Raw genomic sequence first — 23,825 nt, forward strand, 5'->3', positions numbered from 1 at the left:
TTACACAGACCTGACAGCCATTCTGAGTTTTGTCAGGGCCTGGTGCCAGCGACCGCAGGCATTAAACCCGGCGGCCAGAGCGGTCGGTTTGTGCCCATGAGCACTGCCCTCTGTTATGCAGGGGCCGACGGGGGCTATTAACAGCTCCCCCAAGTGCGTCTTCCACGGGGCAATTACTGTTTCCTCTTGGCGCGGGAATGCGGTTTCAGCCATCAGAACGAACCGAGTTCCGTCCGCTGTGAGTCTGCAGCTTCTCACACGAGGACACGCACTCACGTGGAATGGGCGGGGCGCGAACACACGGGTGCCACCCAGGTCGCTGCTGGGAGGAGAGGGCCTCTTGCCGCCGACCTCCCGCCGGCGGCTCCGCTGTCGTTGCCGGAGCGGCCTGCCTGCCGCGAGCCCCCCTCTCACTGGCCGTCTCTTTGCAGGGATTTTGCACAGAAGCTGGCCAGTGCGCTGGCGCACAGCCCCGGCTCAGCGCTGCACACCGTCAACCTCGCTGGCAACGCACTGGAGGACCGAGGTACCCGGCGGCCAGGGGACGGAGGGTGGGGGCTCGGTGTCCGGGGGCCTGGAGGGCGGGCAGCTGAGCTGCGAGGTGGTGCCCTGAGTGCCGGTTCCGCTCCGTGGGCTCTGGTCCTTCCAGCTCCGATGGAGCACTCACGCTGACCTTCTGTCACTGAGCCGTGTCTGAGGTGACAGCCACAGGAGGGAAGACAGCGTTTTCGCACTGCCGTATTCTCTATCGCTGCGTAACAAGTCCCCACCAGCTCGGCAGCCTGCGGTGACCCGGGTGTGCAGTCCCCCCCTGTTTCCCAGGCCAGCAGGGTGGGTCCGGGTTGGGGACTCCGCTGCTCTGTCTCGTGAGGCTGCCACCCGGTTGCCAGCTGAGCTGTGACCTCCTCGTGACCCCCTCAAGCTCACTGGTGGTGGAATCCCTCCGGGGCCCCAGGACATAGGTCCCCGTCTGCTCGCTGGTGGCTGGCATGGCCAGGGACCCCTTCCAGGCCGCGCCGTGGGGCCCGGCTCCTCCCAGTGTGCGGGCCGACTGCGTTACCCCTGCCAGCAGGAGCTCACCCCGCTGTTTAGACAGAGGAGCAGATTGGGTCGGGCCCACGCAGGACACCTTACTTTTTGATGAACTCACAGCCAGCTGCTTGGTGACCTCATCACGCTGGTGACATCCCATCACTGTCCTCAGTCCCACCCACCCCCTTGGGGACGTGCTCCAGGGCCCCCATACGGGGGTGGGGGGGCAGGAGTCCTGGGGGCACCACCCACATCTGCCAGCTGCAGGCGCCTTCTGATACGTCACGAGATTTGAAAGTGTGATTCGGGGGGCGGTGCGGGGTCTCACTGAGGGGCCTCCTGGGCTGCACTGGAGAGCAGACGGCTCCGTCTCGGCCGGGCACCTTCTGTCTTCAATGCCTGTTGCAGACGTTCCCCAGCGGAGCTGAGAAAGAGCCTTTCCTCCAGGAGTGTTGTGTTTGACAGGGATCGGGTCCTAAGCGGAGCTGCCGGTGCCGGTGGAGGCCCTCCATCTGCTTTCTGTTTCCGAGACAGACTTGGTGTCTCATCGGAAAGATCCCCACGTGGAGTGTGAGCAGAACGGCATGAGTTGCGTCCCAGCTTCCCGTAGAGAGTGGGCTGAACACTACCCCACGGGGGCCACCGAGGCGCAGCCCTGGGGCAGGGCGTGTCTGGGCACAGTTGTCCCTTCAGGAAAAAGCAGATGCCACGGGGAGGAGGCTGCGAGAGCGTGGGAACCGCGTGGTGGCCTCCACAGGTGGGGGGCTGGGTCGGGTCTGTGTTTGCGACGACAGGGGCTCAAGGTCCCTGTCGGCTGACAGGGCACAAGCAGGTCCTAGGAGGTCATGACGTGAACTTGATCGTCCCCGACGAGCATGGAAACCAGTGGAAAGGAGGGGAGTGTAAGCTGTGGTTTTCGGTGTCTGGTGCACTTCGGGTCGTGTGAGGGCCCCGCTCGCCACGACGTCTGTGTTTCGTTCTGGGGTCCTGGCGGCAGCGGCTGGGACATGTCACTGTGGCCGCACTTCTGTCTTCGAGGCCCCTGGCTGCCCGGGCTTGGCTCTGGCCCCTCTCCTGGTCGTGGCCCTGGGGGGCCCTGACCTTGCTCTTTGGGCCAGAGGGGGGTATTTGGGGGGGTCCGCTCTGCCCATTCTGCATCCCCCGCCCCCAAACGCGGCTCACACACAGCCTGTTTTTACGCCCTCGGCCTTCTCAGGAATGTCTGTCCTCTCTCCTCCCCTCCCTTTGTTCTAAATTTGATTATTTTGTTTGGAGCTGATTTAGAACCCTGCCTCAGAGTGTTTTTCCTTTGCAAATATTGACCTTCAGTACCCACGTGTTTTTCTCAGGACCGTCTGCTAGTGGCTCTGACTTTATCTCCCTAATAAAACCCAGAAACCGGTTCCGGAAAGGCCGCCTACCCCTTCCTGTCGGCCCCGGAGTGTCTGCGGCGGCGTCTGCGGCCGGAATCGAGGGGTTTCTGCCCCGGGCTCTGCCACTTCCCAGCTGGGTTTCCTTGGACAACCTACCTAGTGTCTGCGCATCTCGGTTTGCTTGTCTCCGTGTTATAGCACCTGTCCGTCCGGGGGCCTGAGGGCAGAGTGAGAAAATGGCCCGTCTGGGGTACGAATAGGCCGTCACAGGGCGCTCACAAGGCGCTTTCTTTCTTTTTAAGGTTTATTTATCTTCAGAGAGAGGAAGGGAGGGAGAAAGAGCAGGAGAGAAACATCAGTGTGTGGTTGCCTCTCGCACGCTCCCTGCTGGGAACCTGGCCTGCAACCCGGGCCTGTGCCCCTACCAGGAATTGAACCGGCGACCCTGTGGTTCTCAGGCCGGCACTCAGTCCACTGGGCCACACCAGCCAGGGCATGTCAACACCTTTTCTTGAGGAGTCACCTCCATAGTTGAGAATGCCGGGTTTGGGTGACCGTTACAACACAGGACAGGGTTCTTTTCTGATTGATGATATCAGACATACATTTTTATGGCCACACAAGGAAAAAACGTTACGTGAAAAGCAGCTCGGACGTGGATTTGAGGGCCCTGGGGAGTCAGGCGCACCGACTCGGTCTCCTGCGTGAGTCCTTCACCCCGACAGCCCGCATTCTGGGACCTTGTCCTTGCCGCCTTCCGTTGGGACGCAGACACGTCGCTGTGTTTTAGTTATTCGCTCACGTCTCTCAGTGTTTCTGAACATACCAGGGAAGCCACGGGACGGGCAGGTGCCTGAACAACCCACCTGGCTGCTAATCACCTGTTCAAATCTCTGCTCTTTCCACCAGACAAGAAGGAAGCCTGTGGTCCCCCCACTGTGCTGCTAGAGTCCCCTGGCAGAAAATTTTATATTATCCATATTGATGCTTTCAATGAACAGGGGCCTCCTTAAGCCTTTTTCCTAGTGTGGGAGTCATTCCGATTGCAGAATATCCAGGGTGAGAATTGCGTGTGGCGTCGTGACAGGTTTTTAAGCACATGCGTGATTAGCGGTTGGATCTGCGATGTCACATTTAATTTCCTGTGTTTATAAGCTAATAATATCAGATGGCAGATTGCTATACTAAACATTTTATAATTACTTTTTCGTTCGGCGTAAATATTTCAAAGCAGAGGGAGCTGGGATAGTTTTGTTCTGAAAGGAGAGATAAAAACGAGAACATGTTTCTCTTCTTAGGTTGACACAAGCTAGAAAAGTCAGTTACGGAGAGGGTCATCCAGCCCGTACAGTGTCCACACAAAAGCTTTTGGCGACGAACTTCCTTTTAATCCGGGCACCGGAGGCCGTGGTTTGCTGGATTTGTGGGGGGGGGCCAGGCGTCGGGAAGCCTCTCCCGTCTTGTCTTCGTGGGGAACGTTTTCCCTGGTGGTCGGTTCTTGCGCGGCTCTGTCGGTGACAGAGAGAACTCCGGGGACAGGACAGGGCAGGGGAACTTGCTTTGTTTCTCCTGCAAGTCTGGCTGCCAACCCCTCTGAACTGGTTCGTGTGTGGCCAAGACCCCAAACAGAAGTCAGCCAGCCTGGGGACCCTTTGTGTAACAACGTTACATCTTTTTCATAGATGTGTTTGATTCTCTCTCGTTTTAACAAAAACAAACGATGCTGAGCCATCCTGGCAGCACTTTGCCCGGGTGTTTCTTTAAAGAAGAAACGCAGTGAGGCTGTGGCCGGGGAAGCCTGGGGAGCGAAATGTGCGTCCTTCCTTCCAGAAGGAAGCCAGCAACTTGGTCTGCAGTTGAAAAAAGCGACGTGAACCAGAGAATCTTGACTCTGCCGCTTTAGTCTTCTTTACCCTCAGTCCTATTTACCTGAAGTCCTGCCTTCTTTTTCTTTTAAATGAAAGATCAAACCCGATTCCGTTCACCCTTAATTCAGGGGCTTCGCTTGTCACTTGTGGTGGGATCGCCTGACTTCCCCCAGAAAAATACGGCCGATGGCGCATTCCCTTCCGTTGACCTTTTTCTTCAAGGTAGTTCGTGGCGAAGGAGTGAACGGATGGGTGGGTATCAAATCGTTGTTCCGCTCTGGCCTTGCACTTGGGTGTAGGCGTTTACGGCTCTAGGAAGTGTTACAGGTGTGCCCGACACAAAAAGTTTTAAAATGGTCATTTTCTCCAAGAACAAAAGCAAAACAACTCAGGTCAGCCCGCGAACCGCCTCCGTGGAGTTCAGTGGAGTGTTTTAACTGTGCTCTAACAGAGGACACGCTCAGAATCATTTGAAGACGCGGAATTTGGGCTTTGGGGAATTTTTTAACCATTGCGAAGTGTCAAAATCTACAACAGCGTCAGTCACGAGTGGGCAGTGATCACCTCGATCGGAATCAGAAAGTGAGGCTCTGGTACCCAGGTCCACAGCCAAGCTGGGAGGGAGGCGCGGCCATTTCCCGGCCCCGCCCTGTCCCCACCGTGCCCAGCCTCCCCATTATCAACATCCCCACCAGACGCCACATTTGTCACCGCCGATGAACCGACACGGTCCCGTCATCACCACCCAGAGTCCAGGGTCACGCTGGTGCTGGCCGTTCTGTGGGTTTGTCCATGTGAATCATGACACGCATCCCTCCTCACAGCCTCACGCAGAGAGTTCTCAGTGCCCCGACGTCCTCTGTGCTCCCCCTGGTCACCCCCACCCACACGCCCCAGCAACCTACTTTTGCCTTTTCCAGGTCATATATAGTTTGGGGGTGAATCCCAAGGAGCGTACGTTGAAAGCGCGTTTAGTTTTATAAGAAACGGAGCAGCCTGCCGTCCCCCCAGTGCGGGGCGTCCCTGTGTCCCCACGTCCTCACAGCACTCGGGGTCCTCGGGGCCCCAGCTCTTGGCCACTCTGACGCGGGTGCGGTGGTGCCTTCTTGTCATTCAGTTTGCGTTTTTTGGTGACCGACGGCGTGGAGTGCCTTTCCATCCGTGTCCTCGTCCCCTGCGGGTGGTTTGGTGTCTTATTGTCGAGGTTTGAGGGGTCTTCGTGTGTTTTGGGGAGCAGTCCTTGGGCGGCTGTGGCTTTTGCAAATGTTTTCTTGCGGCCTGTGGTTTGTCTCCTCGTTCTCTCGACACTGTCTCTCCGAGAACAGGACGTTTTGACTTTGATTGGGTTCAGCGGATCAGTTCTCTCTTTGATGGATCATGCCCTTGGCCTTGTACCTGAAAAGCCATCACCAAACCCAAGGCCACCTTGCAGTTTCCTCTGTTATCGTCCTCAGCTGACTCGTTGAAATAAAATTTTTCCCTGAGGCATAGTATGTGTTCAGAGAAGTCCAGGAATCCCAAGGTGACATCTTAATGAATTTTTTTAAAGTCGAGCTCTCCCATGCTGGGCTGTTGACAAGGCCCCGCTGTGTCCCCGTGGGGGCCCGGCGGCTGCCCCCCTGCCCTTCGCCACCTGGAAAACACAACCAGTCCTCGGGTCTTGTTGGGATAGGTCAGCTTGGTTTAGTCTTGAACTTCACAGGTACAGAATTGTACACTACTTACTCTCCCACATGGGGTTTCTTTCGCTTTGCTTTGTGGGTAGGTCAGTCACGATGGGTTTATTTTCTTGAGCAGATAGAGGACATTTGAGACGATGTCTGTCTTACATCAGTCTCGCCTTTGGAGTGGTCAGGTTTTAAACATCACTCCATCTCCACCGGTCCCCACGTTAACTCGTTAGTTACTCATTCTTTTACGAGAAAGAATCCACTAAATATCAGCCTGTCTTCTCTTTGCAAGTAATAACGTGGATTAGCATGTTCAAATCTCTAGAAATATTCAGACAAAAAACCCGTTTAACATCGTTTAATCTGGTGATTGTCAAGTGTATGTAACAGTCAAACTCTATGGAGAGATAGTCCAGGGCCCCCCAAACACCCACCGTGCTTGGGCGGTGCACCCAGGCCCTCGGTCGAGCTGCACAACCTTCAGTATTTCCTGATAAACTTTGGTGAAACTCTCAGGGCTCTGGGGTTGCCCTGTCGGGCCGCACCCAGCACAGGGGTCCCTGGAGCCGGTGACTTCTGCAGTGGGTGGGCACAGACACACTCACACACACAGACACACTCACACACTCATACGTGTTACCTCTTTCCTCCCGGGAAGCAGTACGCTCGTTGCTGCCCTTGGATGAGAAGTACCTACAGGTCGCGCAGGTCTTACATCGGGGACTGTCTCGCTGTCGGTCCCCTGAGTTCCTTGGGAGTTATTTCAAGCCTCAAAACCCGTCTCCGAGAACTTACGACACACCCTGACGCGTCCTCTGAGGTCATTAGCCAGGCACCAGCGAAGAAGTGGAATCCATCCGCTCAACGTCGGCTGCTCTCTGAGTGGCTCTACTGCTCATCCCTCCGCTTTTCTGGACGAGAACTGAGTAGCGGGCGCCTGCTGCCCAGAGGCCTGACGGGCACATTGAGACACAGGTGGGGGGGGACGGTGATGTCGCTCCTGCCCAGAGGGTCTGCCTTTGAAACAGGAGTGTGAGGAGAGCGTGAACGTGGTCCAAAGAAAACCGCCTCTGACGGTAAAGTTGTGGCACCGTCACCCCTAATTTGGCGACCTTCCTTCTCTCCGACCCGACAGGACGGGAAGAGGAGGAGGCCAATGGCAGACGGTTAGGAAACAATGGCTGACACTGGGAAGAAAAAGTGACCGCTCATTAGAATTCAGTTTAATTTTCGGCCTTGGGAGACAGAGCGTGAACTTGGAAGTCCTCATCGTCTCTTGTTCTTCCTCCTCAGGTGTGTCCTCTCTGAGTGTTCAATTTGCCAAACTCCCGAAGGGATTAAAGCATTTAAATCTATCTAAGACCTCATTGTCACCGAAAGGTACAGTATCTCTTATTTACTTCACCTTTTGCCTGTAATGTGTCTGCTGTACCGTGGTACCTTAAATAGAATTATTGTTGTGCTGTGTGTCTGCATTTAAAATGTGTGTTTTACCACATTCTGGCAGCTTTAGGAGGAACTTACATGATTGGAATGCCGTTTAGTTGTCTAAAGTGCTTTCGGAGTCGAGAATAGCTGTGAAACGCACGTCCGGTCGTGGAATGCATCCCCGCTTCCCCGTGTACCCGCCCCCACCCGGCCGCCGCCCCAGCTGCCGGGGACGCGGGGCTGCTGCCCGTCCTGTCCCGTGTCTTTCCCACTCCGGCCTCGCCCTCCCCCGGGCTCTCCCCCGATTCCCCTCCCCCTCGGGCTCCCCCTCGCTCCTCAGGTCCCGTCCATTCTCACTTCGGCACATCGGCAGCCCCGGGTACGACCGGAAGCCTTGCCGTGTGTGCTGTGCCTTTGCACACGCCTGCGATCTGCCTGGAAACGGCCTTTCACCCTGAGCAGAGAGGCCCCGCTTCTCCCCCTGCCGTCTCTCCCACGCGCCTCCTTTTCTGCTCGATCTCGGCGCTGGGCTCAGGCCCTTGGGCCCCTGAGCGGTGCCCGCACCAGGCCACTGCCCCTGGTGTCCCACAGTTGGCCCGGTTCTGACGCCAGCTGCAGGCGACGGTGTCAGGACCTCGGTGGAGGGCCCAGTCCCGCTGGACTGCACCCCTCCCCCGGCCGCAGACGCCCAGTCGAGGCCAGGTCACCAGAGGTCACGCCCCAGCCTGGGTTCGATGAGGTTGCGGGAGCGGCCCAGCGAGCTCAGGAAAACCCTTCCTGAATTTACCAGTGGACGGAGGGGTGTGCTAACGGACAGATGGGCCGCCGCAGGAGGAGACACACGGGGCGAGGTGCGGGCGGTCACCGGCTTGGAAGCGCCCGGGACCCCCTGTGCACCTCCACGTGCGTGTGGCCCGAACGCCGACGTTTAAAGCCTCCGCGGCCCATGCCGACGGCTGCGGGAGCCGGCGGGCTGCCTGCTCGGCTGCAGCCGTGAGCTCTTGTGGAAGTCGGCCAGTGTTTCTGTGTTGGTTGTCGGGAAGCATTTGTCGTCCTGGCCCCAGAATTCAGGAGGGATTTTTTTAACGTCCCCATGACGTCCACACTGCCCTCAAGGACACCGTCTCCTCAGATGTTCGCGGCGTGACAGTTCTCTGGGTTTCCAGGGACCGTCCTGCTGGCAGCCGGGCTGTGTGGGCTCAGGCCGTCTGCTCCCCCGGTTCCAGCTGTGGAGCCTCTAGCGGGCACCGGCGGGAGCGGCTGAGCCCAGCGTGGCCGGGCCATCTGCTCGGGGAGAGTCCTGATGTTTTCCATCCTGCGTTTTTGGTTTTGCTGCTGCAACGCACCTGTGAATTCAGGTGTCCTGTGCACGTGGGCCCACGAGGGCGGCCAAGGACCCTCACTCCAAGCAGTAGCGTGAGGCCAGGTGCAGAACGGGATTCTTCCTGCCAGAGTCGGTGCAGGGTTGGCCGTCGCCCGGCATTGGCGCCCGTCACAGGGCACTGTGCTGTCCGCACTGACCTGTCCTGTCCCTTCTGGGGTTGATTCACTAAAGGTCGGTTACAGCTCACAAAGGAAATGGCTTTACAAATGATTTTGTCTCGGTGAGAGTCTGGTGGATTCTGCACGTGCCTGGGGTGTGGGTTTCCTGAAGCAGGAGACCTCAGTGGCCCCAGTGACAGCCACACTGTCACTGATGTCACCCCCAGAGGCGAGCTTCCTCGGGCTGCGCGGCCTCTGTGTCTTACACGGTTGGCCCGTTTGGGCTGTTTCTCGCACCTCTGCTCGTCCTGACGGCCCTGCATTATTCCTTCCTGCCCCGTCACCCTGGGCCGGCCATCAGGGGCCAGGCAGTGGCCCCCGGGTCCCCGAGGTCCAGGCCCAGACACAGCAGGCTTCCCTCAAAGACCCACGGCAGCGAATTACTGCTCCACCCTGGAGTCCGGTTTCTTTGAACTCTTTTGAGGACAAAGAATAGGTCTTAGTTCCATAAATGCCGGTCCCCAGCCTTGAACAAACATTTTACGAGCACTTAATAAATGTTGAGTTGATAGCCAAGAAATTCCTCCTTAAACTTCAGTAAAATATTTCTCACTCCACCCCCATCTCTCTCCCTCCACAACACGGCCCTGGCGACCTGCCCAGAGACATGCGCGGTCACTTCTTGGCACCTTTCGCGGCTCTTTGCTCAGGGTCTCAGGCCTCCAGAGGCCGGGCCTGGCCTGGCCCCTTGTCCCCATGGAGGCCCCGTCCACGTGGGGAGAACACCCCTTGTCCCATTTCTCTTTAGACACAGCCTAGATCCTCAAGAATTTTACTGAAAAATTAAGAAGACCAAATTATTTATAAAAGTATGCTCAATTTAGGAATAGCCGTGTTTCCAAAACATGCAGTGAGAACCTTGGAATTTTAGTGAAAACAGAAAGAGCTGGTGGTGTGTCGGATCGGTGACTGTCACCTTCTGCATGACCCCTCTCGGGACCCTCCTGGAGCCCGTGGCCCCCGTGACAGGAAGTGGCTAGAAAGCCACCGTGCCCTGGCCCGGTCGCGGTCCTGGCGCCCACAGACACGACTCCCCCGCCCCCTCACCGTGTGCTCGTTCCTGGTTTCAGAGGCGGAGTTTCCGGTCTCCTCCCGTCCCCTCTGAGTGACCCGGGATGTGCCTGGTGTGCGCAGTGTGCAGGGTTCAAGACGGCGTTGTTCCTGGGCTGCATTTCCCACTGTGCACACGGCCGTCCCCTCTGGGAGGTGGTCCACCTGCCCGGAGCCCCCCCTGTCAGGCGGGACCGCCCACTCCCACGGAGACTCAGCACCTGCGTTGCCGCCCACATCGCTGAGGACCGCACGCCGAGCTGAGCCGAGCTGAGCCGGGATCCGCCGGCAGGGTCAGGGCCGAGATAGAAACAGTTAGGCCGCCTGCTTTGTTCCCGGCCTTCAAAGTAAAGCGCTTTGTGCCCACATCAGAAGCCGGGCAGAATGCGCTGTTGTGCAGGGTCCTCCTGTCCGGTCGCTGGGCCCTCCCCTGGGGCCGGTGCTCACAGCTCACCTCCGTCCCACAGTCTGACGGGCGGCGGGGCCCTTTAAATAGACCCACAACCTCGCCGCGCCTCCCGGAGGGGGGACTGATCTGCAACTTCCTGCCGTTTCAGGGGTGAACAGCCTTTCTCAGTCACTCAGTGCCAACCCGCTGACCGCCACCACCCTCTCCCACCTTGACCTCTCAGGGAACGCCCTCCGTGGAGACGACCTCTCGGTAGGTGTGGCCTCCTTTCCGCGGACGCCGTGTTCATAACACGAGCCTCCATGGCGACTCGGGGACAATTTCTTCGCACGGCTCTCTAGCTGCCTTCCCTGCACCTCCCTTCGGGGCGTCCGACCCGAGGGCTGTGGGCTGCCTGCAGCCCGGAATGGCTACGAGGGGGCCCGGCACAAAATCGTGTGTTTACTTTAAACCCTGTTTCACTCACGGTTTTTGTTAGTGTCTGCGTGTCACCGTGTGGCTGGAGACAACTCTTCTTCCAGCGCGGCCCAGACACGCCCGAAGGTTGGACACCCGGCAGGCGACTCCCTAAAATCACTCGGTGATGAGCCTATGACATGTTTTGGGGAAAAATTTCAGAGCCTCCCGTAATTAAATGTCATCTGTCACATAGATTTTTGTCTTCTCTCCCTCACTTACTGTTGCTGAGGTGTAAGTCTTTTTGGAGATACTTCTTTTGAAGGAGTTTTTTTTTCTTGGTTTGAAAACGTTACTGTCCCCATGAAAGCGGCCTGGTAGGAAAGGTGGGTCACAGAACTGAGTCATGTCATCAGTAAATGATTCTGTTGGGGACACACGTGCTGTGTGTGGTGGGCGGTTGATGGAGGACCTGGGGTAAGCCCAGTCCTGTGCTGCGTGGACACAGCAGGGAGTGGGGCAGGTCAGCGAGGATGGGGCTCTCGGGGCGTGTGAGATGCAGGGGAAGCTCCCCCAGCCCCTCGTCCCCCACACCTGGAGCACGAGGTTTCTCCTGCAGCCGAATCGCCACTGCAGGGGGCTGGCAGAAGTCAGTGGTGCGGGGAGTCAGGAATGATGTCACCGCCGGATGCGGTCGGTGGTCCCCTCCGGTCCCTTTTACAAAATTTAGAAGAGGCGCCTTCTTCCCAGCAAGCAGGCGTCTTCAAAGGACCTCACTTGGCCCCGCTCTCCAGGGTGGGGGGTGAGCTACGGCGACGCTCCTTTCGCTTCCTTCCATGTCCCTCACCCCACCGGGCGGCAGGAGTGGCCCCAGGGCTGGTGCCCCTTCCACACGAAACCTCAGGCAGCACCCTTTCCTGGTGCCGCACCTTCCCGGAACAGGGACCCACTGACGTTACTGTGCCGATGGCCCTGCCCGGGGGTGTGAGGGGGCACAGGTTCCAGCATCGGGCCGCCTCCGAAACCTGAAGTGTCTTAGCCACGTGGGAGTTGAAAAGGAAGCAAAATTGACAGCACCATCGGGCCTGTTCCTGCCGGGCTTTGGAAGTGACTCGGGGTCGGCGAGGTTTTGCATGAACACAGTACAGCTGAGATCGTCCTTCAGGGTTCAAAGCCAAGTTCACGGCTCCTCGAATGCTTTCAGAAGTGATGGGCATGTTCATGGGGGCGACTCCCCTTCAGGGGCTGCTTCCGCCTCAGCAGGGAAAGCTGCCACTGCCCCCAAGTTCCAAAAATGGGGCCAATCGGGGAAAGTGGGGCACGTGCCAGAAATGAGAGTTCGTGGCCGAGATTCCATTCGGCCTTATTTTCCCGTACACATAATTTTTACTTTAACTCTCCTTCGGATTTTGTTGCTCTCCAGAGACGAGGCAATGATGTAAACTTCTCACTCACTCGAAGGCTGGAGGACAGTTCCGGGAGGGTTCGGGCGGCTTCGTTTTGGAGCGTTAGTTGCTTTGCCGTGGCCTTTGTTCCTGGATCCTAACGTATTTGCTTTTTGTTTTGCATGTCAAGCACGTGTACAGTTTTCTGGCCCAGCCAAATGCCCTCACTCACCTGGATTTATCCAACACAGAATGCCCCCTGGACATGGTAATGTTTTTGCGTTGCTTTGGGGGGGCGGTGGGGGGGCTCACAGAGGGTCCCCGCCCCCGAGCGCTGTGAGAACCGGGCGCCCCTGTCTCCCCAGGTCTGCAGTGCGCTGCTCCGCGGGTGCCTCCAGTACCTCTCGGTGCTCAACCTCTCCCGGGCCGTCTTCTCGCACCGGTACGATGCTGTACGATGCTGTACGATGCCGTCCCGCCGGCGCTGCGTGCGGCGGTCTCTGTCCCCCTCCCGGGGAATCCGGTCGGGTTGTGACGACAGCGATGTGGGGTGACTGATGTGTGAAAGAAGGACATGGCCTCAAGGGACCAGTGCTGATGAGCTCGAGGCCTGGCAAGGCCACCTCTCTGTTTTCTGTCTTTCGCCGCAGTTTGACGTTCCCGTGAGGACGTCCCGCCTGGGTGGGCTGTGAGGCGGGGCATCTCTGCTCTGCCCCCGGCGCGCGGTCGGCGCAAGGAGGGCGCTCAGCCGCTGCCACGGGGGCTTCCCAGTGGTGACCCAGAGCTGAGTGGAAGCCTCTGGGGAGCAGAGGGAACGGTCACCCCAAACCCCTACATAGTCATTTGTATAAGTGGGGGGCCTGCCTGAGGCCCTCGCTTCTGCCTTGTGGACTTAGAACTGTTTGCAGAGTAGAGCCGACAATTAGAGGCAGCAAGTATTCACGCACAGAGTCTTAGCGTGGAGGGGGAATAAGGAAGAACCGTGAAAAGACTGTGCGTACGTAAGCATGGGGCCCGGGGCCCTCGGAGGGACCCGCGCTGGTCAGCACTTAGCACTCCTGTGCGTGACCCCAAGCTGCTTCAGTCATTACACGCTCGTTAGCGACGTGGGGAGTTGCTTAAACTGTGAGCGCCACCCCTGTTTCCTTAGCCGACCATCCGACAGCCGTTGTATCCACAGGGTTACCCCACGCACGTGGGAGGTGCAGCTCTCGGCCTTATTCCACCTGGGAGCAAATTGTTCTGCATCTTCACGTTCTGGTGGTCCATCGCATCCCCAGCGATGGCATCTTGGCCGTAGCGCAGACACACGCCCCAAATGCCTCGGCGGAGTGAGGTCGGGGAAGCCGCACGTCTGCGGGACTCCGTGTTGTGAGCATTGTCTGAGGCCACGCAGCTGGTTTGCGGTTTGACAGCAGCTGGGCTTGGGCGGCTGGGCTTGGGCGGAGCAGGGTGGACCGAGCGCCCAGGTCACAGGACACAAGGACTTCACGCCATCGGTTCGCCTGTGACATCTGTGACGGCCGGTCCTCAGTAGTGGGGCTAGTGCACTTGTGGAGAAAAACTGTGCTCACAAATCACACGACTTCCAAGTAGCAGGTTGTGATTAAACCGACACACACACACACACACACACACACACACACACAGAACTCTTAGCAATGACCTTGAGGTTGCTGCACCGGCACTGAGTTGTGGGCCGCCCGCCAGGCTGGCTGTCATGGGTCACAGGTCTCTTCATGGGCGTGGCAGGCCGGTGGGGCTTCTGTGACATCTGATACGACCCCGTGCATTTTCATCGGCCTCCGACTTCTGAAAAACCCAACTGTGGAGTTTTTAGGAGCTCCAAACTACGCTTTGCAGTTCTGGGGGCAAACCACAGTGAGCCCGCCGGCCACAGAGAGTAGGAGTCGGTTGCTTGAAGGACTTCCTGGGATGCCTTAGCGTCTCCGACGCCATGCCTTTCGCTGTGCTGGGCTAACTTACTCAGCTTTCTTTTTCCCTCTACGTTTCCGCTGCAGGCGCGGCCGACCCGTGGCTTGTGTCCCGGCGTGCGAACCAGTGGTGGGGTAGTTTGGCCGTTTGGGAGTCGGGTGCTGGGGAGCGAGGGCCGAGGTAACACTGGGTTCTGTTTTTCAGGAAAGGGAAGGAAGTGCCCCTGTCTTTCAAGCAGTTTTTCAGCAGCTCCCTGGCCCTGGCGCACATCAACCTCTCCGGCACGAAGCTGTCTCCCGAGCCCTTGAAGTGAGTGGTCGGTTCCTTTCCTCCGAGCTTTGAAAGTTCGGCTCCTGAAGATGAACACGCTCCGGGGAAGGAGGAAGACGTAGAATTCCAATGAGACCGAGGTGTCTTTCTTACATACTTCGGGGCAGAAGGGAATCTGATTCCTTCTGAGTGTATTACGTGCTGTTGATATTCCGGCCTCTCGTGTGGGTGAGGAAGCCTCGCCCCCGTGGGGACGGCCGTCGAAGGCGCCGACCGGCCGTAAGTGTTGAGTTTCTTCCCCGGTACGACTGGCTTTCAGCGAACCCTCGTTCAGTCCATTTTTCGTATTTTCTTGCACGTGTGTGTCTTTAATCGATATTCCAAATATTTCTATGAATAATCAAACTATACACACATGCGGGCAGCGAGTTAATTTTTAGGTGCTTTGGTTTCTGAATTCCCCAGGTCTCCCTGTGTGGTATTTACCTTGGCAGGTGGAGCTCCATCTGCAGGGTCGGTGTCCAATCAGAGTTGAACGTTTCAGCCGAACGAGGGTTTGAGAATCACGTATCCCCCTTGCAATGTCCGCTCAGCCTTCCCAGAAACAATCAGGAGGGCTGCAGAGTCCCTCTCTTTTTGAGTCTGAAGAAAGTGTTTCCGAGTCACTGTGGGTCTGCGTCACACGGGCTCCCACGCAGCGTGCGCTCTGCTTCTCCCTTCCTCGCTGGCGGGCGCGTCAGCGCTGAATGTCCCTGTGGTCTGTGTGACGTTCGAGTCAGGGCTGCTGTTCCTGTTCCTGGAACGTCAGTCTGCTCCTAATCTGTAAACCGCCTTTTCTTTTTCCTTTTTTGAGAGGTGTGGAATTCTCCATCACACAGTTTCACACGGTCCCATGTAGCTAAAAGTCCAGTGTCTTTAACTACCGTAGGTCCAGTGAAGTGCTTTAAAAAAACCTTGGGTGTATAGCTGGCCCTTCTCTTTGAAACTTTGAATTGATACAACAGAGGTTTCCAAATGTAATCGCTGCAGAAACCCTCCCTGGCTGGTCGGGCTGTTTGTGTGGACGGCAGCGAAGCCGCCAGAGTCGATGTTCTGAAGGGACCGTGTGCCGTTCTCCAGCAGACGCGGGTGGGCCTTTCCTGTGCCATGCAGAGCTCCCACACGCATCTCAGGGTGCCATGGGGCTGCTTGCCTGCCAATCTCAGTCCGTTGGGTCCGCGTTATGAGGGTCCTGCCCCGTGTCCAAAGAAGAAGCTGGCAGGGTCACGTCCCCCGGCTGTGGGAGGCAGAAATGCAGTCGGCAGGTTAACAGGGACGCAGGCGCTGTTCTCGGGGCTCGTGTGGGCACGTCTGAGCCGGTGCAGTGACCGGTGTCTCCTCCCCAGGGCGCTGCTGCTCAGCTTGGCCAGCAATCACAACCTGAAGGCCGTGTCCCTCGACCTCAGCGGCTGCGAGGTAAGAACCGCGGGGGCGGCGCGGGGAGAGAGAACGGCCTCAGGGGGTTTGTCTTTTCTGCTAGAACGGCTGGGACCTCAGATGGTGCCTGAGAAGCAGAGAAAGACGTTGTGGGAGGTTCTGATGTCCATCCAACATTTTATGGGTTTTGTCTCCAAATAGCCTCAGCTCCCTGTTCAGAAAGGATTCAAGTGTGTTTTTAAGGATTAAAGAAAAAAGAAAATCCCCATTCTTAGGGCAAGTGGCTTCAGTGTTTTATGACGGATCCCTGAGACTCAAGTTGGGAGAGGCAGCGTTTGGGGCAGGGCACTCGTGTGCAGGAGGAACTTGAACCCACAGAGTGTGGGGAGGAAGGAGGCTGTCTTGTCCCAGATTCAACTTCATAGTGTCTTGATTCAGAGCAGGCAAGTTGAGACACTTCTCAAAGTCGTGGGGATTCCAGACACCCCGCCCCCCATCAAAGACCACAGGGAGGGGAGTTGAGACTGCAGGTGTCTGTGTTTACGGGGTGCCTGAACGTTACCTTCTGGAAGCTTTCGTTTTCAGTGTGGGGATTAGTAAGAAAATACCCAGGAAGTAGCCGGAGGCTGCTTCAGAGCCCGGCTCCACCCCACAGGTCCGACTCGGCCTGGGGCAGAAGCCTCCGGCCCTGGACACTCCCCTCATGCCCTCCTTTCCCCAGGCCTCACCCCTTCAAGCATCGAGCTGGGGCTCAGTGTCCCCACTCCTGCATCAGACCCCGGGGCTGACCCGAGTGTGGCCACGGCCAGCTGTGCAGTCTTGTCCCCGACTTCCTGCCACACACAGGCCATTTTTACTGGGGAATTTGAATCCCGAAGGTTAGGCTGTGCTCCTTCACACCGTGAGGGCTAAGCTGACAGGAGTGACGTGAGCCTGTCATTCACAGATGACGTCTGTTCCCAGAGAAGCCACTCGTTGTTCTCAAGATGTTGCCTATTAACCATGTCGCCACTTTCCCACCTTTTCCTCGGTCTTTTAACCCAACAGGAGTGATTTCTTTTTTGCGAGAAGTGTAGTTCAGGGGGGGCGTGGAGGGGTCACAGCAAAGGGCGGGCGGTTTGGAATCAGAAAGAGCCCTTCACCCCGTGGCCCAGCCACTGGCTGGTCCAGTGACGCACCTTCTGCAGCGGATGCCTCTGTCTGTCGGCCATGGAGGCTGCCCCACTGGCTCAAGGCGGGGCCTGGCAGCTGTTACCTGGGTGTGGGGGGGGGGGGTTACTGTAGAGAAGCCGTAATGTAAAGTCAGGGATCGCAGCGTAGGTCAGTACCGCCTTTCCAAAAGTGCGTATTTACAACCGAAGCTCTGTTTGGACATTGTCCTTAGAGCTGTTTTAAATCCTAAGAGGAAAAGTAATCTCATCAAATTCATCGTCGCAGCTGACTCTGGGCACAAAGCAGCCCTCGCCACCCTCGGTGGCTGCTCCTGGGTGATGCTCAGGGGCCTGGACTCAGCATCTGCGCGGACACCCAGGGGCAGGTGGGCACTGCGGGCCCCAGGTGGCTCCAGATCGAGGGTCTCAGGGCCGGGGCACGTGTTTCCCCCAGGGACCGGCCCATCTGTAAAAGCCTCCCCGCTGCTGGTGAAGAGCAGAGAGGGAGCCAGCGGGGTGCGGCCGGGAGAGCAAGTTGGCTGAGGACGGGCCATGCCATGGGGCTCAGCAGGGGCTCCTGGCGAGGGGCTCTGATGTCCAGTGGGAACAGCACCAGGCAGTAAACTGTACTATGAGTGTGCGAGGCGGTTTACTTGCCCACGTGACAGGGGTTCAGGGGACTCCGGGGCCGGAAGGGGTTCAGCATCTCCCTGCCCCTCACAGTCCCTCCTGCAAGGCCTCTCGGGGAGTGGACCTCCGACAACATTTCAGCCCAGGGGGTGACGTGACGCCGAGTGACAACGCAACTGTCCTCACCCTGGAAACGATGATATTTGTACACACTTCTCAGCTTCTAAACGGCCTCTGGCTTCCAGCTCTGCTGGTGAGATCCTCCGCTGGATCTTGTCAAACCAATTTGTGTCCTCGGAGAAACCTGTAGGAGAACATTTCCCAGGATAACAAGTATTATTTTTTAATTAAATTTGTAACTTCTGTGCAAGGAAAGGGATCACTTAGGGATTTACTTGATACTTAAATTTGCAATATTTGCAACATTGTTTTAAAAGGCAAGGGATCTTGAGGCCGGAAGATGAATTTTTTTGGCCGTTTTCTCGTGGTTTTAGTGTCTTTGCTACCCTGGTCCCCATTATGGATATTTGAGTGTTAAATATAACTGTGCATGGGGAACTATGAGTAACCCCTGGAATATTCCGGCTTCCTTCAGTGAAGGCCCATTTTTCCCCTCTAGAGAAGCACGATTTTATTTTTAACATTTCGCAGAGTGTGCAGTGGTGAGGGACATCCGCTTGCTCCTCTTTGATCTCCTTCTGCCTTTAAGTGACGCTGGTGTGTGTGTTGCCAGGAGGGCGAATTAGGAACCAGCTGGCCAGGCGGGCACAGGCGGACTAGCCTCTCATTATGCAAATGTATGCAAATGACATTCATTCTCAGCATGGGAAAAACCTGTACTGTTTGGGAAAAGCTTCTCAGCTCTGGGGGAAGGAAGTTCAGGCATCAAATAACCTGTGAATTTATTCCAGTGCTCTTGGTAACTGAAGATTAGTTATTTTCCTATTTAAATTTTTGATGATTTGTTTTGGGAGCCAATTTTAGTTGGAAGTTTTTGTTTTTTTTTTCTGACACTTTGCTTTTTTTTACGTTGTGTGTGGATACAGACTTTAGCTTCTTTATTCTTATTCTTCTTTCTGCCGATAACATTTTTTGTTTTTTCTCCTTGGGCTTCCCTTAGCTTGGCCACTGTGTAAGTACTTTATGAACTGGTTCATTAGTGTATATTGATGTATTTGATTATTTTTAACAACTGGAAACATTACTGTGATGGGTATGTGCTCCAAACATTATCAGTCAGGAGTTTTTGTAAAACAAACAGAGTTGAGTGCTTTAATGTCCCCTGTGTTTTCCATATTTGTAGATGAAATATTTTGCTGTACTTTACGATCAGAGAAAGTAGAGGGTTTTTGCAGAGAATTTATTTTCGATAGAGAAATCACTAACAGCAAGTAATGAAATTGTGAAGACTTAGGCACTTGTCTTTATCTTCTCAAAACCACATTTGTTTCATGCTTTGAAAATCAAATTATGTTTCTTCAAAGTGTTTGCCTAATTACTCCTCATTTTAACTTTGATGTGTCTACACCCACACTCAGGTCAAGTGTTAACACGCCATGACCCAGAGCTCTGCCTCTCAAAAAAACTATTTGCAGCACTTTTTTGATTTTTTTAAACTTCCAAACTATAATAAATCAATATTTTTGCAAAAGTTTAAAAAGATGTACAAAATACAAGCCCCTTGTATTTTTAGATGCAATGTACCTGAAATGATCATTAGTAAGGTTTCTAAAATATTTATGGTCCGTTTATGTCCTTCCCTTGTCTGAGACCCCTTGGCGCAGTGGGAGGGCCCCCAGGGGGCAGGGTAAGGAGGGAGCGGGAGTATTGGGGAGACCTGTGTGTGCCCCGGAAAACAACGCCCCATGCTGTCTGCTGACCCCGGAGGCTAAGCAGCCAGAGAAATTGGTAGGTTTTGGTCCAAGGCACCATAAAAATATCGGTTCTAGAAGAGTGGCCTAAGATTCCTTAAATTCGTACATCAACATGCGAACAAGTAGAAACCAGCACCTTGTACTGTGAATTTTGTAGAGCAGTTTATGTAAATTTTAATTTCCCCATGTGAGTTGGGAGGTGACCACGGTCCTTGGTACGTAGGAGGTCCCCGATCAGTGACAGTTCCTTTCCCTGCTGGACAGTGAGTTTGCTCAGCAGTGCGGCCGCAGGCCGGAAGCTTGCTCCCAGCACGAGGCTTCCCCCGAAGCAGGGACTCAGGTAGTTGCTAAAAGGAAAATAAGATATTCTGACCTCTGGAAACTGTGCTTCTGGCTTCATGGAAAAAGATGAAAACTATTGGGTTATAAAGCTTGTCCCTCTGTTTGGAATAAATCCGCTGTTTTGGAGTAACCGGCTCTTCATTTTGGTCGGAGCCAATTGTCAGGATCCTGTTAGATTAAGGAGACAAGGGCCTTTCCCTTGCGTGACTCCAGGTGTTGGTGTGAAGCCTTCTGAGACCACTCGCCGCCACTGACCGGCTGCTGGGCCCTGTGAGCCATGCACGTCCCTGGGGGCAGGCAGAGTTGGCCCTTCCTGAACTGGCGGACGTTCAGAGTCAGCGCGTCTTGTCCCCCTCTGGTGGTTGTGCTGCGGCTGGTGGTCATTTATCCCTGAAATGGGCCATTAGATAGAAGAGTGACCCTTGTGTGTGAAAAGGGCTTGTTAGATTCACTCCCAAACAAGCAGAAGTAAAGAAGTTCTCGTGGGTGGACGGACAGTGTCTCGCTGCTGGTGTCTTTGTCAGATAACTTTCGGGCTGAGGCGGTGGGGGGGACGGGGTCACCGGTTTCCGACGTTTGGCTGCAGCGCCTCACGTCAGGTTTGTGTTCTCCAGCTGCGGTCGGGAGGCGCGCAGGTGCTGGAGGGCTGCGTCGCCGAGATCCACAACATCACCAGCCTGGACATTTCCGACAACGGTGAGCCAGGCATGGGGAACGGGAGAGGCAGCGGGTTGCTCGAAGCACGTCAGGGAAGGGACCCTCGCCTCCAGTGCGGGGTGGACGGCCCCTGGGGAAAACATTATCTCGTGCATCGTCTGTGAGGACTTACAAATTTAACAAAGCAGTTTGTTTATAAAGTGCATCTTTCTTTATGGAATAAAGTCTTACTAAGTTGACTCCAGGGCCAGCAACACAAGGTGTAGGCAGTAAATAAAAGTCGGTTAAAATGTCCTGGGTACATCAACAAGCCTCCGAGTCCAGCCTCTTGCCTTCTTGGTGGTGAGAAGGTTGGGCCCTTGTTTGCTTATTGAGAAGTGTGTTCCACCGGCGTCATTTCTGCTCATTGTCATAGCACAGGCCTGGGGGCTTGTCAAGTGTGCGCACAGACCCTCACACTTGCTAGTGAGCGGTGTGTCGGGGGCTCGTGCCGAGGGACGGGAGGGGGCACGCTTCCCGCCACTCTCCACTCCAGGCCTCTGACTGTGAGAGAGGGAGCGGAGGGTGAGTTTGCGGAGAGTTTACCCTGTGCAGTGACGGGAGGGGAAGGGAGCGAGCAGTTCCTTTGAAAAGAAAAAAAGAAAAGGAAAGAACAAAGAGAAGAGAAACCCGCGTTCTGATTCTCTCCCTCTCCTTCTCTCTAGGCCTTGAGTCCGACCTCTCCACCTTAATCGTGTGGCTCAGTAAAAACCGGTCCATACAGCACCTGGCATTAGGCAAAAATTTTAATAACATGAAATCCAAGTAAGCGTTTTGAATTTTTTTCTATGGGGCAGTCAGTGATGACACCCACCAGCCTCCTGAAGACTTTGGTTTCATTCCTCTGTGCACGTCTTTAAATTCTCTCTAGAAACCTGGCCCCCGTGTTGGACAACTTGGTACAGATGATTCAAGACGAAGAATCGGTGAGTGTTCCTGTTAAAACTTCTGCCTCCAGTTCTGTGTGTCTGTTACCAACTCTCGGTGTTTCCACCGGGTGAAAGGTGACGTGTTTTCAGGTAATTTTATCTGTGTACACGTTTTCTATTGTCATTGAGTCACGGAGTAAAGAGTTACGGTTTAGTGCAGCGATAGAAGGCATTGAAAATTTACTTACCCTTCATTGGATTCAACTCATGACTAATTAAAGAAAGATTGTCACTAATAGATTAAAGGAAATCTAAATGGACTCCTAAGCCCATCTTTTATAAGCCTTGTACTTTCTAACTTCACGTAATACTCTACTGTAGTTGACTTTGTAACCTTGTATCACGTGGAGAAGCTGATTCCGATTCCATTGGGTAATTTCTCAGAGTTAGGAGAGGAGGAAAGTGGCCTGCCCCCATCTCTTCTCGAAAGCTCTACTGACCCTTCTTATATTGGCCCCCCCCATCCGCATTAGCTGTTTGGGGCCAAGACTTGGTTTGGGGTGAAGAAATTTAATTTCAAACAGTATCCTGTTTGGCAGCCCTTTAAAATGCACTACTAAAAAGAGAAAGATACACTGTGGACGAAGCAGAAAGCGCTGACCGTTCATCATTGCTCTCCGGCGAGCCTGGGGCCCCACGCATTGCTCTCAGCGGGACCTGGTCCGCTTCCTGCCCCACGGGGCTGCCAGGCTCAGCCTCCAGGGGCCCTGAGTTCCAAGTCAGTGTGCGCTCCTCCTGGTTACTCAGGTTTTGTGGGGCATGGGAGTGACTTCCTCTGTGAATCACGAGAGAGACGTCGCACACTTAAAAAAGCCTACTTGTCCTTGTGAATCATACAGGATATAGCAAATTCTATAAAGCTGTGAGCTACCTTTTCCGAGGAAGTGGGGGGTCGGGAAGGCAGGACTGGACATCCCCTGCTTGTCTTGCTCGATCCTCTGGGTGGGGGGCCCTATGGTCTGGAGGGCGGGAGAAGCCACCCCTCCCCTCTGTGGGTGTGAGTCCAGCGTGGGGGCTACAAGCGAAACTCACCACTGCTTAGTGCAGCAGGCCCTTCTCTGTGTCCTCATTTGCTAATTATTCTCATATGTTGTTATTCTTCTTCTGGGTTATTAAAATCGGGGGCATAATTAGTATGAAATTTACACTTTTCAGAATGTGAGCTGTTTCTTTTGCATATTTAATTTGCACTTACACCACCCGCTGTATTTGAGGTTCTCATGGCCCGGGACCGGTCCAGTTTTCAAAGACTGGGGAACACTGATAGCGAAGTTATGTTCATCTCGAAATGTGTGTTTCCTGGCACATGTTTTAGGAAAATTTATATTTTATGTAAAACATACTTGGGAGTTTCTTGTTTTGATTATGCTGCGGGGGTCTTCAAACTGTGATTCTATGATTTTTAATCTTTCACTTAAAGATCATCTTACCATTTACAGCACACCTGAAAACCTGTGCACAGATGGTACAGTTGGCTCTGGAAATGGGAATTCTGTGCGTCTGAGTCCTGTGCCTTTGATAATGTACAGGGGGGACTTCGGATGCTCCTGTCACTGAAATTAGGTGGCTTTTTGGAAAAACGATTTCCTTTTTTTCCCCTAGTTCTGAATCAGTAGTGTGCAGAACAATTTAAAATGGTCAGGAACTGGGTCTCGTGACTATGAAAAACCCACCGATCACGGGTGGGACTGGGCTCGGGGTTTGTTGGTCGTTTGTAGGTTCAGGCAAAGATGTTCTCTTTGCTCCTCCCCCTGGGGCCCCGAGTTTGCAGAGCTTGTTCTGTGATGGCCTGGCATTCGCGTGGCATCCGTGGGAAACCCAGACCCCACGGGCGCCGGGGACAGCGGGGGGCCAGGCCTCTGTGCCCAGTCCCAGGAGGGGATGTGAAAGGGCCCAGACAGCAGGGACTCTCCTCGTGAGCGGCACCTACAAAGTCACGCTACAGTGCAGGACACGTTTGTCCTGCACCTGGGGACCGAGCCTCAGATTAGCACACCTGACTCTGAGAAGCAGCAGCCAGGTTTCTGAGAGGGATGACAGTGAGGTGCCATCCATAAGGGGCGCGGGGTGACCTCGGACACAGCAGGGTCTCAGGCCGGCCTGGGTGCTGGTTCGGTTGTGGTCGGGTACGGTGCAGGCCAAACAGAGCTGCCTCCTGGCAGGGCGCGGTCAGTCTCTGGCTTACAGGGACCGTGGGCAGCCCTGCCTGAGTCACCAGACGCTTGGGGTCAGGTCACCTCCGGTGGATTTTTTCTTTTTTAATTGTTGGTGGGTCTTTCATTGGTGTTTATAAAGCAAAGAGTGATGATTGGAGATCCAGGATCCGCTTGCCGGTGGGGATGGGGGGCTGCGTGGGGTCAAGAGCACAGGGTCAGGAACCGTCTGGTGCAACTCAGCTACTTTCTCTCCATGTGACATGAGTCACTCCA

At 55.2% G+C, this 23,825-nt stretch overlaps 1 protein-coding gene across 3 annotated transcripts in view; it reads left to right on the plus strand.

Moving 5' to 3' along the window:
• Positions 1–23,825, plus strand: part of CARMIL1 (capping protein regulator and myosin 1 linker 1) — a 144,277-nt gene that overhangs the window by 77,884 nt on the left and 42,568 nt on the right. For all 3 annotated transcript variants that reach the window (XM_037153028.2, XM_037153029.2, XM_053656008.1), the window contains exons 11-20: positions 432–526; positions 7,237–7,323; positions 10,521–10,624; positions 12,344–12,421; positions 12,519–12,595; positions 14,293–14,397; positions 15,744–15,813; positions 20,386–20,467; positions 21,133–21,232; positions 21,339–21,393. In XM_037153028.2, the coding sequence (XP_037008923.2) occupies positions 432–526; positions 7,237–7,323; positions 10,521–10,624; positions 12,344–12,421; positions 12,519–12,595; positions 14,293–14,397; positions 15,744–15,813; positions 20,386–20,467; positions 21,133–21,232; positions 21,339–21,393 (853 nt within the window). The remainder of the gene's footprint in view (positions 1–431; positions 527–7,236; positions 7,324–10,520; positions 10,625–12,343; positions 12,422–12,518; positions 12,596–14,292; positions 14,398–15,743; positions 15,814–20,385; positions 20,468–21,132; positions 21,233–21,338; positions 21,394–23,825) is intronic.

This window comes from Artibeus jamaicensis, unplaced genomic scaffold, assembly GCF_021234435.1.
Source record: "Artibeus jamaicensis isolate MK-2021 breed Jamaican fruit bat unplaced genomic scaffold, CSHL_Jam_final scaffold_1689, whole genome shotgun sequence".
In the NCBI taxonomy this organism is placed as follows: domain Eukaryota; kingdom Metazoa; phylum Chordata; class Mammalia; order Chiroptera; family Phyllostomidae; genus Artibeus; species Artibeus jamaicensis.